The sequence below is a fragment of the Nerophis ophidion genome, linkage group LG11 (assembly GCF_033978795.1).
Source record: "Nerophis ophidion isolate RoL-2023_Sa linkage group LG11, RoL_Noph_v1.0, whole genome shotgun sequence".
NCBI lineage: Eukaryota > Metazoa > Chordata > Actinopteri > Syngnathiformes > Syngnathidae > Nerophis > Nerophis ophidion.
Genome location: NC_084621.1, coordinates 38,821,553 through 38,844,527, shown reverse-complemented (window position 1 = coordinate 38,844,527; position 22,975 = coordinate 38,821,553). Strand labels below are relative to the sequence as shown.

Below are 22,975 nucleotides of genomic sequence, written 5' to 3'. Positions count from 1 at the left end.
TGAATATGGGTTGAAAATGATTTGCAAATCATTGTATTCCGTTTATATTTTCATCTAACACAATTTACCAACTCATAAGGAAACGGGGTTTGTAAATTAATGTTTCTGAATGATAAGTTTTAGTGTCAACAAAGATGTTGATGTTGTGGTTGTCTCGCTCGTCACACGACAGTAAATATCTAGCCAATTGACAGCTCCTGTTGTGCTTTCTGGGCACACTTTGGCTGGGCAATATTATAACTCTACCTCGACCCATTTTTTGTATCGTCCAATTTCAATTAATATCACAACTGTATTTTTATTATTATTATAGTGGATTGTACTTTTGCAGAATCTTGTAACAGACATTTCCGCCATGTTTGATTGAGGTGCTATATGCTAAAAGCTGACCGCTGTCATTTTGTTCAAATCTATAATCGTGTTTACTAGAGGTGCAACAGTACAGGTAACCCAGGCTACGGTCTGTACCTGGTTTTAGGGCCACGGTTATGCTTCTTTTTCGATACGTTTTGTTGGGGGTAGAGAGAAGAACTTTCAAATGGTGAATTATTATTAGTATTCTTTAATTTCCTGTACACATCAGTGGTTCTCACTATCCATCCATCCATCCATCCATTTTCTACCACTTGTCCCTTTTGGAGTCGCGGGGGGTGCTGGAGCTTATCTCAGCTGCATTCAGGTGGAAAGCGAGGTACACCCTGGACAAGTCGCCATCTTTTCACAGGGCCAACACAGATAGACAGACAACATTCACACTCACATTCACACACTAGGGCCAATTTAGTGTTGCCAATCAACCTATCCCCTGGTGCATGTCTTTGGAGGTGGGAGGAAGCCGGAGTACCTGGAGGGAACCCACGCAGTCAGAAGGATGACATGCAAACTCCACACAGAAAGATTTCGAGCCCGGGAGTGAACTCAGGACTACTCAGGACCTTCGTATTGTGAGGCACATGCACTAACCCGTCTTCCACCGTGTTGTGCTTTGGTAATTAACAAGCGGTGACCCATATTGTTGAGTTTTTAAAATGCAAATTCTGCATTTTACATTGGATGAAAATAAAATGAAGCGCAGTTTGAATTTGAGGGACAGCAAAACAATGTGTACCAACACATAGATCAAGTCTAATGATTATGTCAGGAACACATTTTTTTTATCCACATACAAACACAAAGACAAAACAGTGTCAGTTTTTAGTACATGTTGTATCAGAGGAGTGGAATCTTTAACAAAGAGTATGATTAAAAATTATTTAGATTTAAAAATGCCTTTTCTGATTATATTAGTAGGTGTGTTGATTCACCCAGTCGTTCTATGAGTGCCTGCAATTCCGCATTCGGGGTAGGATTACTGGTGCGCTACAGTAGAGTCCTTGCTCCTTTTTAAATGTTGTTTCAACTTCTATGTTATTAATAGTCATATTTCTTTATTTTGTTCTCCCGGGCTACACTTCCAGTTGTGTAAGTGGTCAAGACAATGCGATTGAACATTAATTACTTTGTGAGGAGACTGATTTTTACGACGGTGGAACGAGATGGTCGCACACACGGACACACTTTCACACGCAAACGTACACAAACACAGTCACAGACAAGCACCAATCTACATTTCTGCCGGTGGGTGTTCAAAGTGTGTGTGTATATATATATATATATATATATATATATATATATACAAAAAAGTTCAGCGAAGTTATTATCCCATATAATTTGTGGCTTTATTATTTTGCAAAACGGACCAAACTGGCCACAAAATTAACTACAACTAGACTGATTTTTCAAAAATTATTTTAAAGATTGAAAGTTTTCATCAATCCAACTTGGGTGCTCGGGCCCCGAAGCACCCACGGGATTGGCACCTATGGTCACAGACACAAACAGGATCATGGTCAATTAAGGACGATTTTTCTGTGCAGGATTATACCAAGCACTGTTGCTTCCCTCCTGTTTACTACTGCAGTAACCTCCAACAGACATTTTTCGCCATGTTTGAACCAGAAAATATGCTAACTGCTGATCACTGTGAGATCAAACTCAAATTAGTCGCGATCAACAATCAGGATCATAAAACCGCCCAGCCGAAGGAGACGCTGCCCTTTAGTGTTTAAAAAGAATTGAATTTGACAAGTCAGTGTCAGCCCGAACGGAAAATCTATAAACCAACCCAGATGCCGTTAGAGGGGACACAAGTGATGTGACGCGGGAATATATTCCAGCCTTAAGATCCATCCAAAACATCTGGTCTTACTCACTAGCTTTGCTTATAGCAGGAAAACTTAGCTTTTTCAAGCATGACACGGAGGACAGGTAGTGTGCAAGACAGTGCGGAGATAAAGAAGTGGATGCTATTCATTGAATTTAAGAAATAAATAATCAAAAACATGAATACGCATCTGGTGGACTTGGTGAAAGAGTTGGAGCGTATCACTGCTCGTCTGCATCATGATGAAGCAGAATGAATCAAACGCCAGTCAAGGACAACAAAATGATATCTAAATGACAGATATTTATCCTTTAAAATATGGAGAAGCTGCTGATTGTGTGTTTAACGGACAAGCAGCTGGGTGGAAGTGAGATACTGTAGAGGTCCACTCTCCAAGGTAAATTTTGTACGTTAATATTGCATAACTTTGTAAAAGTATCGTGGTTGTAAGTAGCACATTTATTGCATAAAAAAAATAGCTTTTCTTTTTTAAAAGGCATGTTACTTGTTAAAATTGTGCTGTTTTGGGTGGGGGATAAGCACCAATTACATTGATATTAATTATTTTCAATGAGCGATTTTGTTTTGAGATGCAAGTATTTTGAGTTAAGACCTGTGTCATATAACTAATTGTTAGTTGAGGTGCTACTGTAATTAACTGTTTTTCTTAACCATTTTAGAAGAAAATTAAACCAACAGACATACAGTGAGTATATCCAGCAGCGGAGACAAAAGGAAGGACGTGAACTTCCTCAAACAAGCGAGCGAGAAAAGAGAGTGAAAGTGTGATAGCGGCGATTACGCGTGAGGTTGTGTCCTGTCTACTATAAACATGTGAAGATCTTGTGTGCGCGCATACATGTGATATGAGCACAAATTGTACTGTACTTCTCACACCTTGCTTCCAGCACCATCACCATCGTGTGACACTGGGGTGGAAAAATATATTTTTTGAAAGCTGTGTGAGGACATTGGGTACGTGTGCTGTCGACAATGAAGGGATGTTGAGAGGCTCCACGTGAGGCACCGAAGATGACGCTCTGTCTTCCTTCCTGCTGTTTGTTTTTTTACACTGAGCCAAGAGATCACAGTGTGCCTTTCATTAGCTGGACACTTAGCGCATGTACTTCAGGTGAACTCCTAAAATTCAAAACTCTATCACTACTAAATTGATGGAGCGCGGAAGAACGTTAGTTACATCACAGTTGGCTTGAATTAAAGAACGATGTCAACACTTCCCCTTACGGGTGTGTCGAACTGCTCAAATTTCAACTGTATTTACAGACTTTTGTATATACACACTTTGTAGCAAATAAAGATTTGGAAAAAGTCCATCATAAATATATAGACAGAAAAATTACTTAAAGCAAATAATTAATCATAAATATTCAATCTATTGTTGCAAGACCATGTCAATAATTCTACCCTTTTGCAATGTGGGGACCGTTTGGAAAATACTCTTTTCTTTTGCCAGTGCACAAATTATGTCCATGAAGACAGGCTTGGAAAGGTTTGCTGTGGAAGAACTTGCACAGAACCCTGACTACAGGCCCATCAAACACCTTTTGGATTGGCAGAACAGCAATGTTGAACAAGCAGACCCTCTCATAGTTCCCAAATCAATGACTTCGGACCATTCAAAATAGTCCTTGTGAAGGAATGTACACAAATTCCAAAACCCCCAACAGACACATTCAAAAATCTAGAAAATTTGCCCAGAAAAGAAGATGCTATTATTGTTGGAATACAGTCTTGGTCAAAAGTTGACATACACTTGTAAAGAACATAATGTCCCGGTTGTATTGAGTTTCCAATAATTTCAACAACTTTTATTTTTTTGTGATAGAGTGATTGGAGCACATACTTGTTTGTCATAAAAAAAAACATTCACAAATTGTGGTTCTTTTATGAATGTATTGTGGGTCCACTGAAAATGAAACATATTGCTGGGTATTGTGGCCAAACAGCTAAATTTTTGTTTCATCTGACATCACATGGACAAACATAAGATCTTCTGGAGGAAAGTTCTGGGGTCAGATGAAACAAAAATTTAGCTTTTTGGCCACAATACCCAGCAATATGTTTGGAGGAGAAATGGTGAGGCCTTTAATCCCAGGAACACCAGGCCTAGCGTTAAGCATGGCGGTGGTAGTATTATTCTCTGGGCCTGTTTTGCTGCCAATGGAACTGGTGCTTTACAAAGAGTAAATGGGACAATGAAAAAGGAGGATTACCTCCAAATTCTTCAGGACAACCTACAATCATCATCCCCCAGGTTAGGTCTTTGGCGCAGTTGGGTGTTCCAACAGGACAATGACCCCAAACACACGCCAAAAGTGTTAAAGGAATGGCTAAATCAGGCTAGAATAAAGGTTTTAGAATGGAATTCCCAAAGTCCTGACTTAAATGTGTGGACAATGCTGAAGAAACAAGTTCATGTCAGAAAAACAACAAATTTAGCTGAACTGCACCAGTTTTGTCAAGAAGAGTGGTCAAAAATACAACCAGAAGCTTGCCATAAGCTTGTGGATGGCTACCAAAAGCGCTTTACTGCAGTAAAACTTGCCAAGGGACATGTAACCAAATATTAACATTGCTGTATGTATACTTTTGACCCAGCAGATTTGGTCACATTTTCAGTAGACCCATAATAATTTCATGAAAGAACCAAACTTCATGAATGTTTTTGTGACCAACAAGTATGTGCTCCAATCACTCTATCATAAAAAAACAAGAGTTGTAGAAATGATTGGAAACTCACGACAACCATGACATTATGTTATTTACAAGTGTTGGTCCACGACTAAGTAGACCAACTTATTTTCCCCACATTTTCCTTTCCTGTCGATGCAGAAATCATGTGGCCAATTATTTTGTCAATGTAGATTAATAATGATAACATTTAGCTGAGAAAATGCGGAAATACTAATGGAACTTTAGAGTAATTTGTAGAAATAGGTAGCATAGAGACTCTTGTGTCGAAGTAAATAATAGTGACCAGACCCATGAACAAAGTCAAGACCATTCCTAATTTCCGTTGTATTTAATTTAATATTGGTCATATTAATATTAGTAATTGTATTTACAATATAAAGTACAGTGGTAATTAAGTGTTAAAAGGTCAAGGTAGATTTGTTTATATAGCACATTTCTAGAGCTTGGTCCGCTTTGCCGGCAGTAAGTCGGACCCGTTTTCAGTGAGGGTTGGACTCCACCAAGGCTGCCCTTTTTCACCGATTCTGTTCATAACTTTTATGGACAGAATTTCTAGGCGGAGTCAGGGCTTTGAGGGAATCCGGTTTGGGGGCAGCAGGATTAGGTCTTTACTTTTTGCAGATGATGTGGTCCTGAGGGCTTCATCTGGCCAGAATCTTCAGCTCTCACTGGATCGGTTCGCAGTTCAGTATGAAGCGACTGGGATAAGAATCAGCACCTCAAAGTCCGAGTTCGTGGTTCTCGCACAGGAAAGGGTGGATGGAGTACCATCTCCAAGTTGAGGAGGAGATCTTGCCCCGTGTAAAGGAGTTCAAGTACCTCGTAGTCTTGTTCACAAGTGAGGGAAGAGTGGATCGTGAGATCGACAGGCGGATCGGTGCAGCGTCTGCAGTAATACGGACGCTGTATCGCTCCTTTGTGGTGAAGAAGGAGCAGAGCCGGAAGGCAAAGCTCTGAATTTACCAGTTGATATACGTTCCCATCCTCACCTATGGTCATGAGCTTTGGGTTATGACCGAAAGGACAAGATCACGGGTACAAGCGGTCAAAATGAGTTTCCTCCGCAGGGTGGCGGGTCTCTCCCTTAGAGATAGGGTGAGAAGCTCTGCCATCCGGGAGGAGCTCAAATTAAAGCTGCTGCTCCTCCACATCGAGAGGAGCCAGATGAGGTGGTTCGGGCATCTGGTCAGAATGCCACCCAAACGCCTCCCTAGGGAGGTGTTTAGGGCTTGTCCAACCGGCAGGAGGCCACGGGGAAGACCCAGAACACGTTGGGAAGACTGTCTCCATGTTGGCCTGGGAATGCCTCGGGATACCCCGAGAGGAGCTGCACCAAGTGGCTGGGGAGAGGGAAGTCTGGGCTACTCTGCTTAGGCTGCTCAGGCTCCCGCGACCAAACCACGTCTAAGCGGAAGAAAATGGATGGATGGAGTCCTAAAACACACAACTGCCCCAAAGTGCTTTACATTTAAAAACAAATATTTAAAAAATTATCATCAAAATCACAATAAGCAGAAAACATTAACCCAACTCAAGAGTGTTTTGAGGTGATAACTGTTTCTCCGCTAATTGTTATGTAAGCAAAAGTTTGACTTACAAGCATCTCTGCCATTAGTTGGCTTAGAGAATGTCACAGTGATCCCCAACAGATGCAACCAAAACATCTGGGGCCACAAATAATCAGTGTGTGTACGCACAAAACCAACCAACTTTTAACACATAAGGCCCCTGGTCTTACTTGCTAGCATTAGCTTACAGCTAAAGATCACCAAACCTTTATTTTTATAACCATAAGAAAAAAAAGGTGAGCGTGAATGACATTACGGAGAAGAAGTGGATGATTTACATTTTATTAAAGAAAGAAATAATCGAAAACATGACCAAGGGTGTAGTTAACTTGAGGAAGCAATTTGAGCGTATCACAGCTAATCTGCAGCATAATGAGTCTGACGCCAGCCGAGAATGTTAAAATAATATATAAACAGTAGACATTTCTCTATGAAAATATGCAGAAGCTGCTGATGGTGTGTTTGACAAATTAGCAGTTAGAAGGAGATATGGGAGAAGTTCCCTCTCCAATAGTAAATGCTGCTACTGTACATTATTATTATTACATTACTTCATAAAACTACTGTAGTTGTTTGTAGTACATTATATTGTATTGTTATTTATAAAATATTACTTATCTACAATTGTGTTTTTCTATTTGAAAAGGCATGTTCCATGTTAAAATCGTGCTTTTTTTGGGGGCGCGAGCACCAATTAAATTGACTTTTAAACAATTCTGACGTTGATTTGAAATACAAGTGATTAGAGTTAGGAGGTCTGCCATATAACTGTTATACAGTGCTTGTAGAAATCTCAGGGTAGTGGGTGTGTGTGTGGGGGGTGGGACGACACTAACAATAATTGTGCATATCACTCGCCTGCCCAAAGTTCAGAGGCCAGGAAGGGTGCCATGGGAGCTGTCATCAGAACTAGTGCGGCCAGGGCATCCTCAAATTCCACACTGTGCTGCACCACCCTGACCGTTGCACTCTGGAGACACACACACACACACACACACACACACGCACACACACACACACACACACACACACACACACACACACACACACACACACACACACACACAATGGTAATTAGAGGGTGCTGATTGAAATCAGAGGAGGTGCTACAGTGATCACTCACACTCAATCTATTTGTGAGGCCCATGAGACGAGAAATGGCCGCATTGAACAGGAAGTCTTCCGTGAAGTAATAAGTGACCTGAAAAGAATAAACAAATCACTATTTGGAATAAATCCCATCATAAGTTATTTACTTGGCCGATAAGGAAAAACCAGCAACATGCCCAGAGGACACACAAGGTGTCAGAGTATGTCAACAATTCCCAGCTTAGTCTTCCATGCGGAGAAAGCCCTTTGGGGAAGGGTCTTATTGAAGAAGAGGCTGATGACTGAGGGGTGAATCAAAACACAGCCTTGGCTTTGAGAGCTTAAGGCTAACATGCATGATGTCCTATAAAAGCACCGGCCTTGAGGGGCGGAGAGAAAAAATCCAACCTGGCAGCTATGGATGTCTATTTATAACATGTGGGAGAGACAGAGTAGGTTTTAAATCAATTCTTCCTTTACTCTGGTGGGTTCAGGTTCAAATGTACGATCAAGCTGCAGTGCCTTTTGATGATTGACATATTAATCTTTTCATAACATGTAAACTCATCTCATCACAGACTTCAAGTTCAAATCAAAGGTGAAAGTGCGAATCAGTCGTCTTGCCAAAAAAAAAAAATATGAGAAAGTTGAGACTTTGAAAACAGGCCATGTACTGACCCCTACTGCTGACAACTGTTCCTACCTCTTGGATTGCAAAGTTCTTGTTTTCCCAGATCTTTCTTGCCTCTGCCAGTTCCTTCTTCTTCAGCCCGGATGGAGAAGGCGCGTCACAGAGTTGTCGAGCCTCTCGTAGCTTTGTCACAAGCTGCCATATTCTGGACTGCCAGCGCAAGACTCCAGGAAGAGCATCCTCTGGGGTGAAGTCCATTGCAACATATGATAGAGTAGCATCTTTTGATAGAAAACAACCGTGTATCTAGTATGACTTTGATTGTAACAATATCTCACTTTTAAGATTCCAGAGGATATCCTGTTCAGGCGGTGCGGCATAGAGGATGTAGAGACGAACTGTGTCCACGCCATACTGCTGTACCACTTCTTGGGGGTCCAGACCATTGTGTTTAGACTTGCTCATCTTCTCCCAGGTCATTTCCACTTGACCACCTCCCAACACCGCTGGCTCTTCTCCTAACGAGGACAGAAGTAAAAGGTCTGTTCACAGTCTCACCGCCAGCATTAGCTTCAAAAGCATGCAATAACTAACAGATGAGTGTAAATTCTGAGCAATGCTAATATAAGCTGAATACATACTGTACATCAGTGCTATTCAACTGGCGGTCCGGGGGCCAAATCCAAAACGGATCCTAGGTTCAGTTCACAACTTGGAAGACAAACATTTTTGCAGCAAATTCCTAAAACACTAGAGTGCTCCTGTTGTGTAGAGGAACTTGGACCACGGTAAACACATTGGCAGATCCTTGCGTCGATATATTAACCTAGCAAACATAGAACACAGGCGCCCAAACTTTTGTTTACGTAACTGAGTCGTTTCTCAAAGAACCCCTTATGGTCATTTCCTTTTTGGAAGTTACAATTCTTTTTCATAATGTTATTTATGTAACTAAAGTGTTGCTGTAGCTTGTTTACTTGAGATGCAATCAGTAATCACTTCTTTAGTTATACCAGTGGTGTTCCTCAAGGTTCCATTGTAGGTCCTTTCTTTTTCTTTATTTGGGCTATTCAATTGTTGGCCCATGAGGTCTCTTAAAAAAAAAAAAACTTGTGTGAGAGTCACATTTTTGCAGGAGGCACTTAAAAACAGCAGAGCGCTCCTGTAACTTTGACAAAATAGACCAAAATCAAATGTCTACTGCAGAGGACACTGGTGCTTTGGAACATACTAAATAAGACTCATAATGAAAGGAGAAGTCCTGCTCCCGGGTCCTAAGCTTTCCGGAAATGTAGTACCCGAAACAATTTAGTGAGGTCCCTGGTTTGCCAGAAAACAAGATCAGGTAAAGGGAGGGATCAGTGCTGCCAACTTTGCAAATGTGTTGCTAAATTGAGCAAGTACTTAAACCATCATAGAATGAATTAAAAAAAAAAATTAAAAAAAATTAATGACTCAAACAGCAGTTGTTGGCTGGCCAAAAAGTGACTTCCCAAACGTAATACATATTCATACCGACCTCTTCCAAGCTCACATAATCACTGACGACATTTTCGCAATGCTATTTACTGGCCATCAATGAAATGTGATGATTTCTACTAACTTATACTGTATACTGTGGAATAGGGCCCATTGACACATGTATACTTTGACCCTTGGATGCCAAAATTTTTGCCATTCCAAAGCCCATATCGCTCTTCTCAACAAGCAACGGGAAAAACTGTGGGCTCCAATGAAAAAGCACTTACAGACGTTTCCATCTTGCCTGTGACATAAAAAAAAAAATCACAATATACATACCCATGTATCATGGCTAATTATGCAAATTAAGTGATGGCATCTTCTACCCCCAAACTAGTGTTTTTCTTTATTATATAGAATGTAGGAGAGCATTAAGCCGTGTGTAGGCTTCAATGTGATAAGTTTTCCAACAAAACAAATAACTTAACCATCCTAAATGAGCAGCACATGTTGTTAAACAATAGCACTACTATTATGCCAAAACCAGTAGAATAATAATATTTAAGTCCTCATTGAATAAATCGACAAGAGCACTGTTAAGTGTACAAAGACGTGTAAGGAAATATTATCTGTTTTTATCCTTGGACCAAGTTACAGAGAAAAACTGAAAATCCTCGCATTTTGATTGTAAAAAAAAAAACACCTACTAATTAGCACTGCTACTTCAGTTGTCACTCTGACAAAAAGAAAATAGACCAAAATCCTTATTCTTTGTCTCTAATTTATCATCGACAAAGTCACCTTTAGGGAAGCTCATTCTACAAGTACCTGTGAAGTCAATCTCCTCTCTCGTTAAGTACTGGCCAATGTCTGCTCGCCGGAAAGTCTGGCCCTTGATGAGACCCTGGACCAGCAACTTCCTAAAAGGCTCCCTAAAAAAGGAAAATAGTGAAATCATGCACATAGTTAAATTGTGTAAGCACTAACACAGGGGTTCTTAACCTTTTTGACCTCGGGCCCCAACATTTCCACTGCAGAGCAGCCTAAGGCCCACTCAAATATTAACAATGAATTTTTATTCTTACTTTTGATTTTAATTATATTCAATAATTATATAACCTAATCTACCAACAGTTTAACAAGTCAAATGACATAAAAGCATGAACCATGAAAAACAAACGATTTCTAAAAAAGGATGAAAAAAATTAATGCTCATACAACTACGCAGTGCTAAAATAAATACATTCTAACTTAATTCCATCCATCCATTTTCTACCGCTTATTCCCATTGGGGTCACTGGAGCCTATCTCAGCTACAACCGGGCGGAAGGCGGGGTACACCCTAATAATAAATAATATTAATGTATATGTTTCCTAAGGGCCCTGTGATGAGGTGGCGACATGTCCAGGGTGTACCCCGCCTTCCGCCCGATTGTAGCTGAGATAGGCGCCAGCGCCCCCCGCGACCCCAAAAAGGTAATAAGCGGTAGAAAATGGATGGATGGATGTTTCCTAAGTAAACTGTCATTAAAGTTTAAGCGCAAATAAAAATGCAGCTTTACCACTTTAGTCATACATTTTTGCACAAAGAATCTTCTCTATGGCTTTAGCTCCAGACTTTTTGTTTGTTGGATATTATCATTACTACTACAAGTGGTGGAAAAATGTATTACAACGGAGTACTGCTGCGGTGCATACGACCACAGATGACAAACAGATATTTTTTGGCAGCCCTCTAATGGGCGCTCGCCCAATGGTTAAGAAACACTACACTAACAGAGGTGACAAACACTGCAGCGCACCTGTGAGCGACAAGCCCCTGGTCCTTGCAGAAGTGACAGAGGAAGCGAGCGTAGTACAAATGCATGACCGCGTGCTCCTTGCCGCCAATGTACACGTCCACAGGCAGCCAGTGATCTGCTAAGAGGCGCTCAAAAGGCCTGAAAAAAAGAGTGGGTACAGGATCTTTTGTGGCTTTCAAATACCTCTTTAATGCATTTTATTGTGTAATACATGCATGCAGCATGAACAGACAGGAAACTAAAAGAGCTAATGTGCTTAATAAAATTCAAAATAAGTATTTTAAAAAAACACCTTACTTATTACGGTTTTAATGTGAGCAGCAATGTCATGTTAGACCATATGAGGAATGTGGGTTTTTAAAGTTACCCAAGAAGCGCCAGAAGACGCCAGGGAAGGATGTTAAGTACTTGAAAAATTCAGAAAAACATCAATTTAAACATATTTTACAAAACTCCAAACTTGCTAAGCAAGCTTCGGTAATGTGAAAAGGCAGAAGAATAGATTTTTAGTTTCCAGAAAGAAAACGAAGCAACGTATTATATTCTTTGAGGGGAGGTTGAGTGTGCCAAACCATGACAAAGAAATCATTACGCTGCAGGAATTGATTTTAAAATGGTATTTAGATTAACCATCCTAAGACTAATCTAATATAAATAATGTACCACAAAATATCAAACATAATCTTAGGGCTCCATTAATGCCACTATTTTACTGAACTTTTTCACAGAAAACATATTGATACATTATGGCACAATTATCTGAGAATTACAAAACTATTTCCATTAACATTTGATGAGGATCTGGATTGGAGGATGATGAGGGTATTTACTGTCCACCCCTGATATCATAATGGCACCCCATTTCAGTGGATCCGAAAGTAGCCTAGTAATTAACAAACAGACAAAAAAACAGACTCCACAATTTTTTAGCTTTTTTCAATTGGGTAAACAATTCAGCCGCGGTACACAGTCTGCACTCTGTTAAGAGACATTCTAGTCACATGTGGTCATTAAAGTACTGCTACAACAACATACCTAGTGGTGGCCTATAACAGTGGTTCTCAAATGGAGGTACTTGAAGGTAAGCCAAGGGGTACGTGAGATTTTTCAAAAATATTCTAAAAATAGCAAACAATTCAAAAATCCTTTATAAATATATTTATTGAATAATACTTCAACAAAATATGAATGTAAATTCATAAACTGAGAAAAGAAATGCAACAATGCAATATTCGGTGTTGACAGCTATATTTTTTGGTAGACATTTTCCATAAATATTGATGTTAAAGATTTCCTTTTTTGTGAAGAAATGTTTAGAATTAAGTTCATGAATCCAGATGGATCTCTATTACAATCCCCAAAGAGGGCACTTTAAGTTGATTATTGCTTCTATGTGCTGAAATCTTTATTTATATTTGAATCACTTGTTTATTTTTCAACAAGTTTTTAGTTACTTTTAGAATTTTTTTCCAAATAGTTCAGGAAAGACCACTACAAATGAGCAATATTTTGCACTGTTTTACAATTTAATAAATCAGTAACTGATGAGATAGTGCTGTATTTTACTTATTCATCTCTTTTTCTCAACCGAAAATGCTTTGCTCTGATTAGGGGGTAATTAAAAAAATGTTCACAGGGGGTAAATCACTGAAAAAAGGTTGAGAACCACTGGCCTATACTGTATGTGCACACAACAGCATGTTAACCTGATACACATGCTTCCCATCTGTCTGTCCAAACAGTAATGAGTTTTGAGGACTTCACCAACACCCATCTTATTAGCTGGGAAGTGGTGATGGAGAAAGACCTAGTTTATAAGATGATGGCTTGAATCAGGACATCATGTGACCAGTTCCTCAGGTCTGATGGTCAGCACAAGGCTGCTATCTACAACATTTGTCACACATGGCTCTGGTAATTACCCTCCTCCTCATCTCTCTGCCTGTCTCTGGAGACTGGTGTCTGGTGATAATTGAACCTCGGGATAAAGTTAACAACTGGCAAGGCGGAAAATAATTCGGCCTTTGAGCTGGCATCAGGCCGGCACACCTCTAATACATCACAAAATACACAAACACACACACTTCTATTTCCTCCCCTCTCCGGCTTTTTCAGCACGCCAGGGTTTTCATCATTTCCGTACACGTAAGACTCAGCAGGCCCACTGAAATACACAAATAGTGTAATTGCTTTTTCTGTTGTGCCAAATCTGCCCTGCTAAAAAAAGTGATGGGGGGCCGGAAGTCCTTTTAAAGCGGATTTACAGCTTGGTCAAGAAGCTGGGGAAAATACTTCTCTTTTGTTAAGCTTTGGGTATCACCAGCATCCCAGCAGGTGACAGCCATGGCTCCATAATCTAATCGCTGTTGGCAGAGATTTCAAGCATGTGTGTTTTTGTAGGAGTGTGTGCAAGGGGGTGGAGGAATATCCACACGCTATAATATGCATGCTTGAAATAGCAAAGTGGGTGAGTGGGTGATATTAGACATAATCGTGTGCTTGAGTCTACGTTTCCATGTGCATGCACAATCTCACTGACGGGATATAATAAAAAGTTAAATCATGAATAATAATAATTTAACACCGTCAGCAAGTCAGTGAATTACCAATATGTTTTTGACTGTGGGTGTGGTTTGCAACTGTTGGGAACAGTTTCCTGTTTGTTTTAGTAACATTTCAACTAGATCATTGAGCATTCTAGTGCATGATTTCAAACCATGACGTCTTAGTGTATTACCAACAGTGACCATGGAAACAGTGGTCGCAGCTCTTTTCAGGTCATTGACCAAGTCCTGCCGTGTAGTCCTGGGCTGATTCCTCACCTTTCTTAGCATCATTGAGACGCCACGAGGTGATATCTTGCATGGGGCTCCACTCCGATTGAGATTGACCGTCATGTTTAGCTTCTTCCATTTTCTAATGATTGCTCCAACAGTAGACCTTTTTTCACCAAGCTGCTTGGCAATTTCTCCGTAGCCCTTTCCATCCTTGTGGAGTTGTACAATTTTGTCTCTGGTGTCTTTGGACAGCTCTTCGCTCTTAGCCCTGCTGAATGTTGGGTCTTACTGATTGTATGGGGTGGACAGGTGTCTTTATGCAGCTAACCTCACACAGGTGCATCTGATTCAGGATAATACAGTGGAGAGGAGGAGGACTTGTAAAGGCGGAATAAGAGGTCTTTGAGGGTCAGAATTCTAGCTGATAGACAGGTGTTCAAATACTTATTTTCAGCTGTATCACACGAATAAATTGTTAAAAAAATCATAGATTGTGATTTCTGGATTTTTTAGGTTATCTCTCATACAGTGGACATGCACCTACCGTGAAAATTTCAGAAACCCTCCATGATTTCTAAATGGGAGAACTTGCAAAATAGCAGGGTGTTCAAATACTTGTTTTCTTGACTGTATACACACACACACACATAACACTCTTCTACTCATTGTTGAGCTAAGGATGGAATTGTCCATCCTTGTTCTACTCTCTGTCACTATTTTTCTAACGATGCTGAACACCCTCTCTGATGATGCATTGCTGTGTGGCACGCACAAAAGTACTTTCATCAAATGCACTAGAGTCTGGAATCTTCCAGCTCTCCCTTGCATGGCCCAAAACCGATCAATCTTTGCTTCCTGAGGAAGATCTTTACTGCCATGCAAATGGTAGTCCACTACTTCTTTCCGGAGGCTATCCAGGTCCAATCGCACCTGCGGCTTGGAACTTACAAGCGTATTTCTTCATCTTACTCGTCATCGGCGTCGCCATGGCTGTATCTTCCTCGTTCTTCTGCACTCTCTAAGAGCCGTAGATGTTATTGTCACATACGCATGTACAGTAGATGGCAGTATTGTCCTGTTTAAGAGTGTCAGAAAATTGTTGTTTACGGCAGACGAACTGCTTTACGGTAGACGAAAACGTGACTGCTGTTGTTGTGTGTTGTAACCGCACTCGGAGGACGTTATTGAAACTGCCTAACAATAAACCCACATAAGAAACCAAGAACTCGCACTCGATCATTCTACAGTTATAACGTCATTGGGCAGGCTTGCTGTTTATATGGTGGGAAAGCGACGTGAAAACAGGCTGTCGACACGTCACTCAGGTCCGCACGGAGCTGGAGGGGGCGTGGCATCCAGCTCCGCCTGAATTTCGGGAGAAAATTTGTCCCGGGAGGTTTTCGGTAGAGGCGCTGAATTTCGGGAGTCTCCCGGAAAATCCGGGAGGGTTGGCAAGTATGACTGCAAGTTGTCTAATTGAATACAACAGGAAATAAACAACAACTATTTAATTCTAAACCCTAATTATTAAGTGGTCAAACAACTAAATTTTTCAGTGGCTTTTGAAGAGACATTTCATGCCATCTAATTGTAACTATTTGCGTCCTCAGGAAACTAAGTTAAATCTAAAATTCCATCCATCCATTTTCTACCGCTTATTCCCTATTATTTTTGTTATAATGCTAGGTTTCCTTTCACATTGTATTTTTTAAATATGCAATCAGATCAATTTAAAAGATGGATATACAATATTTATTTCCAGAAGAAAAATATACATAAACTGTCCTGTCAGTGAATTGAGTGGTGCAACTTTATTAACCTGTGGGCCAAAGGCAGTCCTGATCTTATACATTTTCTTTAAGTTTCCAGTGTCTGAAGCCTGTTGTATCTCCTTACGAAGATTTACCAAGTAGTTGTTGGCACATTTTCTCATCTCCGGCTGCAGTTTGGACTTAACTGCTTTTAGGTGACTGATAGTGCTGTCTCTCTGTTGGATCCTTTCTGTGGACCATGGGGGTTTAACGTTTCTCCTCTAGTAAAGGCAATCGTGTTGATTTCAATCCAGTCCTCTCGTGACGTTCTTGTGATCCCATAAGTGTAAGAAGCTGACTCATAGATGGCTGTTCTTAAACCAGACAACATCATGTCAAGTGCGAAGTCATCCAAGTCTTGTAACAGTACCTCTAAATGCCTTTCAAATGATACATTTGCCTCTTGGTTGCTCTTCTTAGTGTTGAGCTTCAGTTTCCTCTATGTCTTTGTTTTCTGTATGTTTTTTAAGCGGGCAAAAATAAGCAAGTGACGTGTTGGAGTCTGGACTGTGATATGACCTTGTAAATTTGACGGTGTTGATGTAAGCTCTTTTAACAATTAATTACGAAATCAATTTGGTGCCTGTGGCCCGATCTTGGGTGACGCCACGCGAAGGAGATATCATGCAGATCCTTTGCAGGCCACAGGAAGGGCAAAAGTCAGTTCACTTATTTATTTTTCTGAAAATTCGATAATACCGATATTAGGGTGGTGCAAATCTCAGCACATTTCTGTTACCTAAATATTTTCTTTTGTTGAATTACTGTAATGTGCTTAGTGTCAAAATACTTTCTTAAATGCCATCTGGCTATATTTCACATATTTCTGAAGTGAACTGTGAAGATAATTATATTTATATAGTTCTTTTCCTCAAAGTGCTTTACATTGTAAAACCCATTCTCAACATATTTAAGCTACATTTACACCAGTGTGGTTGGACTGGGAGCGGGTGGCTAAATTGTCTTGCCCAAGGACAGAACGGCAGTGACTAGGATGGCGGAAGCGGGAATCAAACCTGCAACCTTCAAGTTGCTAGCACGGCAGCACTACCAACCAAGCCACACTAATTACTGTATATGGTAAAAATTCACACCTGTTACTTTTTTTCCTGAGCAGTCCAATATGTGAGAGGGCAAAAAAGGCAGAAATGCAAGTTTATTTTGGGGGAGTTACAACAAGCAAATGTCACCGATTCAGTGGAATGGCTTTTATACGGACAAAAAGCCAAAAATGTGAAACTAGTGGAAAATTTGAGAGGCATTTAGCTGAGTGTGGCCCTCACCTATGGAACAGCCTGCCGGAGAGACTTAGGACTGCAGAGACCATTGAGATTTAAAGGGGAACTGCAATTTTTTTTGTAACTTTGCCTATCGTTTATAATAAATTATGAGAGACAAGAAGGACTTTTTTTCAGACTAAAAAAGTATGCTTGAAAGATGCAGCTAATGGGAGTCACCATTGTAGCCTTCAAAGCTCTCTAAAGCAACTTCAAAACCCTCCATCAATGTTTTAAATACCCAGTGCAAGTCTATATATAATTTAGTAACAAACATGTTCACAACAATATGTAATATGTTCAATATTTGTGGTATTTGGATCGTTTCAATCATTGACTGATTTCTTTCGCGCATTGATTTGTGTTTCCATCGCAGCGGGTCTGACTTCTGGCAACATGTGTGTTCCTACTTCCGAAATCACACACGAGTGAGTTTTCTAATCATGGCAGACCTGTTAACAGACACCGAAGACGACTATTTTTGGACAAATGAGGATTCACAACCTTATACTTTTGAATGTAAATAAACTGCTGCTTATAGAAGCAAGCGTGAAGGAAGAGTGGGACATTAGAGCAGATGGAAGCTGAGAGAGGGGGATGAAAGCCATTTTGACGATAAAAAGATGGAACTTGGAGCCAAGCTATTTTAACATAAATGGATTGCTTACCCAAAATCAACAGGAAACTTCCCAGGCCAGCTGGACCAGACAAACAACTGTGCATCGAGTGAGTCACTCTTAATATCATTCATGATACACATGCAGCACACCATGCGTGTAATTACAACTACAGTACATACACTGTCAGGCTAGCTGTATACAAACAAAACATGAAATGTGGGCTAATACTTTACAGATACTTTAATATGAATGTTCAATCAGTAAAAATTGGTGTTGAACACAGTGTTGTGCATTACAAACTATGCATGTTTCGTGTTGTTGTACAAGCTGGAAGATGCTGGCAGATGTTGGCAAACAGCTGATTTTCCCCACCGAGATCGCCACTACCACTTTGAGGCCTGACCTAGTGCTCTGGTCCCCTTCCCACAAAAAAGCCTTCATTGTTGAGCTCACTGTACCCTGGGAGGAATCCATGGAGGAGGCATATGAGAGGAAACATTTGCGGTATTCCGAGCTGGCCGCGGAAGCTAAAAATCGTGGCTGGAATACTGAAGTCCGCCCTGTGGAGGTTGGGTGCAGAGGCTTTGTGGGAACCTCTACCCCAAAACTGCTGAGGGACTTGGGAGTCAGGGGCCAGTGCCTGCGTACAGCAATCAAAGCCGCCGCTGAAGCAGCCGAAAAGAGCAGCCGGAAAGAGCAGCCAGTGGCTCTGGCTGAAGAGGAATGACCCCTATTGGGCCCCCAACTAGTGCATCAGGAGGTATGCGGTCAGGCAGAACAAAATCTGACTCAGGGAACCGGACGCCCCTGCCATGCATAGTCCCCTGATATGTCTGCCAACAAGGTGACTATCATGGATAATTGGACTTGGGTCGCAAGCTCAGGTCTGATCATTCTGTAGCTGGCCGCCTCTGGAGAGGGTGTATAGTGTTAAAGGCCGAAACACCCAGTGACCCAGAGGAACACTACTGATGATGCGCACCCGTAAATTATTTTATCCTTCAGGTCTTCCATTCACGTTCATTGTTCACCTACAAGGCCACCAAGTGTATGTGCTCACAAAGGATGCAAACACCTCATTCTGTTTTTAAATTTGTTTTAGGAGTCTTTTTACATGTTTTTAGGAGTATTTTTACGTGTTTTATGAGTTTTTTACGTGTTTTAGGATCTGTTTTTAAATTTGTTTTAGGAGTCTTTTTACATGTTTTTAGGAGTGTTTTTCCGTGTTTTATGAGTTTTTTTTACGTGTTTTAGGAGTCTTAATGTGTTTTCGGAGTCTTATTATGAGTTTTAGGAGTCTTGTTATGTGTTTTAGGAGTAATTTACGTTTTAGATGTCACTGTGCATCTCTTCGGAGTCATTTTATGTGTTTTGGAGTCGTTTTTAATGTTTTAGAAGTTGGTTGTTGTGTTTGTAAATGTTTTACTAGTCATTTAATGTGTTAAGTCATTTTATGCATTTGTGTTTCGCACAAGAGGTAGAACAACTCGCTCTGTGTTTTCTGGAATCTAGCTTATCTCTTGTCGTAGTTAGCTTTTATGTCTAATAACGCCAATGTGTTACTACGATAGAAAAGAGTTCCTCAGTGTTCGCTTTTACAATAACAAAGTCGCTTTAGCTTGGTTATTATAAAGGTTACTGAGAGTAAATGAAATATTGACGACTGTTTTTGAATGCATTTTTACAGTGATTTAGAAGTAAAATTGATTGCTCCCATTAGCTGCATTTCTAGCCACAAAGATCAAGCCCATTTTTACATGTTATAAGGCGAAAAAAAACAAACTTTTGTCTTCTTGTCTCTCATAATGATTGTGAACAATAGGCAGAATTCCAAAAAAAATTATAGTTCCCCTGTAAGGAAAAAAAAAAGGTTAAAGGCACACTTTTTGATTAGGCTTTTTAATTTTAATGATCAATTTAAACTTTAATTTGACTCCTATTTTATTTATTAAGATTAATTCTATTGGTCTCACTATTTTATGTTCCTATCAAAGTATTAATCATTTTTACAAATATTTTTTCATATTATGTTACATTTTAGTTATTCTCCAGTGTGGCTTTTTTCCTCACTCCTCAGTGCCATGCTGTGTTTTGCTATTGTCAACAATGCTATGGGTGCCACTGTGCATTTTTCTCCTTTTTTTTTACTGGTGTAAAGCCTTTTGTGTTTCAACTTCTCTGTGCATGAAAAGTGCTGTATGAATGAAGTTTGAATGATTGGTAGGATAAAAACAGCAAAGTGAAGTCATAGATGGATGCTGTCCGTACCTTGTGGTGTTATGTGGGTCGGTATATCTAAGGTAATACCAGGCTGAGTCAACAAAAGTGTCCATGGTGTCAGTCTCTCTTTTTGCTGGGCCATTGCATCTGAAAGCAGTTGAAGGGGACAAATAAATAGATATCAAACTGTTGAGTTAGCAAGTCAACACATGAGCGACTGTTTGCCTGCAAAAATGTCAAATCTGTGTGATATTTATATGCGATAATTGTATGGGTGTGACGCTGCCTCCATCTGGCTGCAGAGGTCATGTCCCTGCAGACAAGCACAGCTTAAAGCGGACTGGCACTGGAGCATTGGTCTCAAACCCCCACTAGCAGGCTGTGCTAACAAGGGATCGGCTGGCAGGCTAAACACACACCATCATGTATTTGTATTGGAAATGTCACCCTCTGCCCCCTTTTTACCCAAGCCAGACACAGTTTGGTTCATGATGCGAATTTGCCAACAAAACTTCTGACAGTATACAGAATAGAAGATTTGACAAAACATAGAAAACAAGTGTTTGTTTCTTTTTATATTTAAATCAGGAAGTGGAAGAGTGAAGTTATTTGCTTATCGCTTCATAATGAGTCTCAACAGAGTTAAAAAAAAGTCCCAGGCTGCAAAAAACAACAGATGCAGCTATTTGTGTACTTTCCTGGACCATATGTCTGGTCTTATTTCTGTCTACCTGGCTAACATTTTACTAACACAAAATATCTTCAGCTCTACACACACACACACAAATACACACTGTTTAGTAAAACAAGATTCATCTGAAAAAACGGCACATACACAGAATGGGAAAACGAGTTCATCCTGTCAATATTTCACACCAAACACAAGCGGGACGTCGTCTGTGTAAAAGGAAATCATCGTCATCGGCGGTCACTCGAACGAGTATGACGATCTTCCTGGTAGGGGTGTATCTCTTTATGGAGAATGCTTGTGCGTGACTTTATTTAACGTGGGGAGACTGGTGCACAGACTGTCACCACACGATGCTTCAGGGAATCGGGTCAGGGTCCAGTGGCATGGAGTCCAAGACGACTGGGGACCCTTTTCTGCTGCAGCCTTCTCCCGCCATAGCAGCCTTTGTGGTAGTTCTTAAATCTACCGTCTTCCGCCTGCTCCGCCATTAAGGCAGTCAGGTACTAGGCGTTCGCCAAGGGCCACCTGGTGTAACAGTAGTAAAGGGGTTAACCTCCTAGTGCCCCAGGACCCCATAGAGGAGCCTCCACTGCCGGATGAACTTTAACGTCATGTCCAGGACAAAAAAAAAATAAAAAAATAAAAAAGAGGTACACTCCACACTATCCCACCCTGTTGTGTTAAGAGCAATATCACTGTCTAACAAGCATGTTATACTTTACACTTTGGTTTTGCGATAAAGACATTATTAATTATATAAATGTGTCCCACGAATTTGCATCATCCTTGCTGGCAAGCTAGCAGCTAACATCCCTCCACAGTGCAGCTTCTAAATCACCAATCCTCACCTCCGTGACGAAAATAAACTGTTTCTTACATGTACCACTATCACTAGAACACGAGGAATGACTAAAACATGTTACACACAACACACCTTGGGAGGATATGCCAATCGCGAAGCTAGAGTTCCTGAATATAAACAGTGGTGGGTGGGTCGATACAACATCGACAGTCAGGATACCAAAAATCGCATCAGTACTGTATGTGGTGAAAATTATAGTAATTAGATCATTATTTTTCATTATCAAAATACGTTTTGAGGAGGACTCAAAGGGCAAAAACCAAAGGATTTAAATCCGATTCAATGGTAGTTTTTACTTTTTTTTCATTTATTTTGAAGTATTAATTTAATTTAAAAAAATGTATGTAATAGAATTGAATAAGGTTATAATATCAATCAATCAATCAATCAATCAATGTTTACTTATATAGCCCTAAATCACTAGTGTGTCAAAGGGCTGCACAAACCACAACACAAACCACTACCACATCCTCGGTAGGCCCACATAAGGGTAAGGAAAACTCACACCCAGTGGGACGTCGGTGACAATGATGACTATGAGAACCTTGGAGAGGACGAAAGCAATGGATGTCGAGCGGGTCTAACATGATACTGTGAAAGTTAAATCCATATTGGATCCAACACAGTCGCAAGAGTCCAGTCCAAAGCGGATCCAACACTACCCAACACAGCCACGAGAGTCCCGTTCACAGCGGAGCCAGCAGGAAACCATCCCAAGCGGAGGCGGATCAGCAGCGCAGAGACGTCCCCAGGCGATACACAGGCAAGCAGTACATGGCCACCGGATCGGACCGGGCCCCCTCCACAAGGGAGAGTGGGATATAGGAGAAAAAGAAAACAAACGGCAGATCAACTGGTCTAAAAAGGGAGTCTATTTAAAGGCTAGAGTATACAAATGAGTTTTAAGGTGAGACTTAAATGCTTCTACTGAGGTAATAGAAATATTAATTGATGTTGTTACATTGACATTCTGTGTTTTTGTCTGATTATAATTTAAAATAATTTACTCATTTAGTGATCCTGAAAATTTTAGGTAGGAACATCGTTATTGCCAATACTGCTCCAGTAACTACTTGGTATTGGATCGATACCCAAGTTTGTGTTATCACCCAAAGCTAATGTAAAGTATTCAAACAACAGAAGAATAAGTTTGAGTTTGAGTTTATTTCGAACATGCAAGCATACAACACGATACATCACAATTTCCAGTTTCTCTTTTCAACATGTTCGAAAAGGAGTAGGAAGAAG

At 40.4% G+C, this 22,975-nt stretch overlaps 1 protein-coding gene across 4 annotated transcripts in view; it reads right to left on the bottom strand.

Moving 5' to 3' along the window:
- lars2 (leucyl-tRNA synthetase 2, mitochondrial) overlaps window positions 1-22,975 on the bottom strand; it is a 119,526-nt gene that overhangs the window by 8,895 nt on the left and 87,656 nt on the right. For all 4 annotated transcript variants that reach the window (XM_061915876.1, XM_061915877.1, XM_061915875.1 and 1 more), the window contains 7 exons: window positions 20,223-20,321; window positions 11,470-11,607; window positions 10,496-10,599; window positions 8,545-8,724; window positions 8,279-8,448; window positions 7,610-7,687; window positions 7,345-7,456 (listed from right to left, as the gene is read on the bottom strand). In XM_061915876.1, coding sequence (XP_061771860.1) covers window positions 7,345-7,456; window positions 7,610-7,687; window positions 8,279-8,448; window positions 8,545-8,724; window positions 10,496-10,599; window positions 11,470-11,607; window positions 20,223-20,321 — 881 coding nt within the window. The remainder of the gene's footprint in view (window positions 1-7,344; window positions 7,457-7,609; window positions 7,688-8,278; window positions 8,449-8,544; window positions 8,725-10,495; window positions 10,600-11,469; window positions 11,608-20,222; window positions 20,322-22,975) is intronic.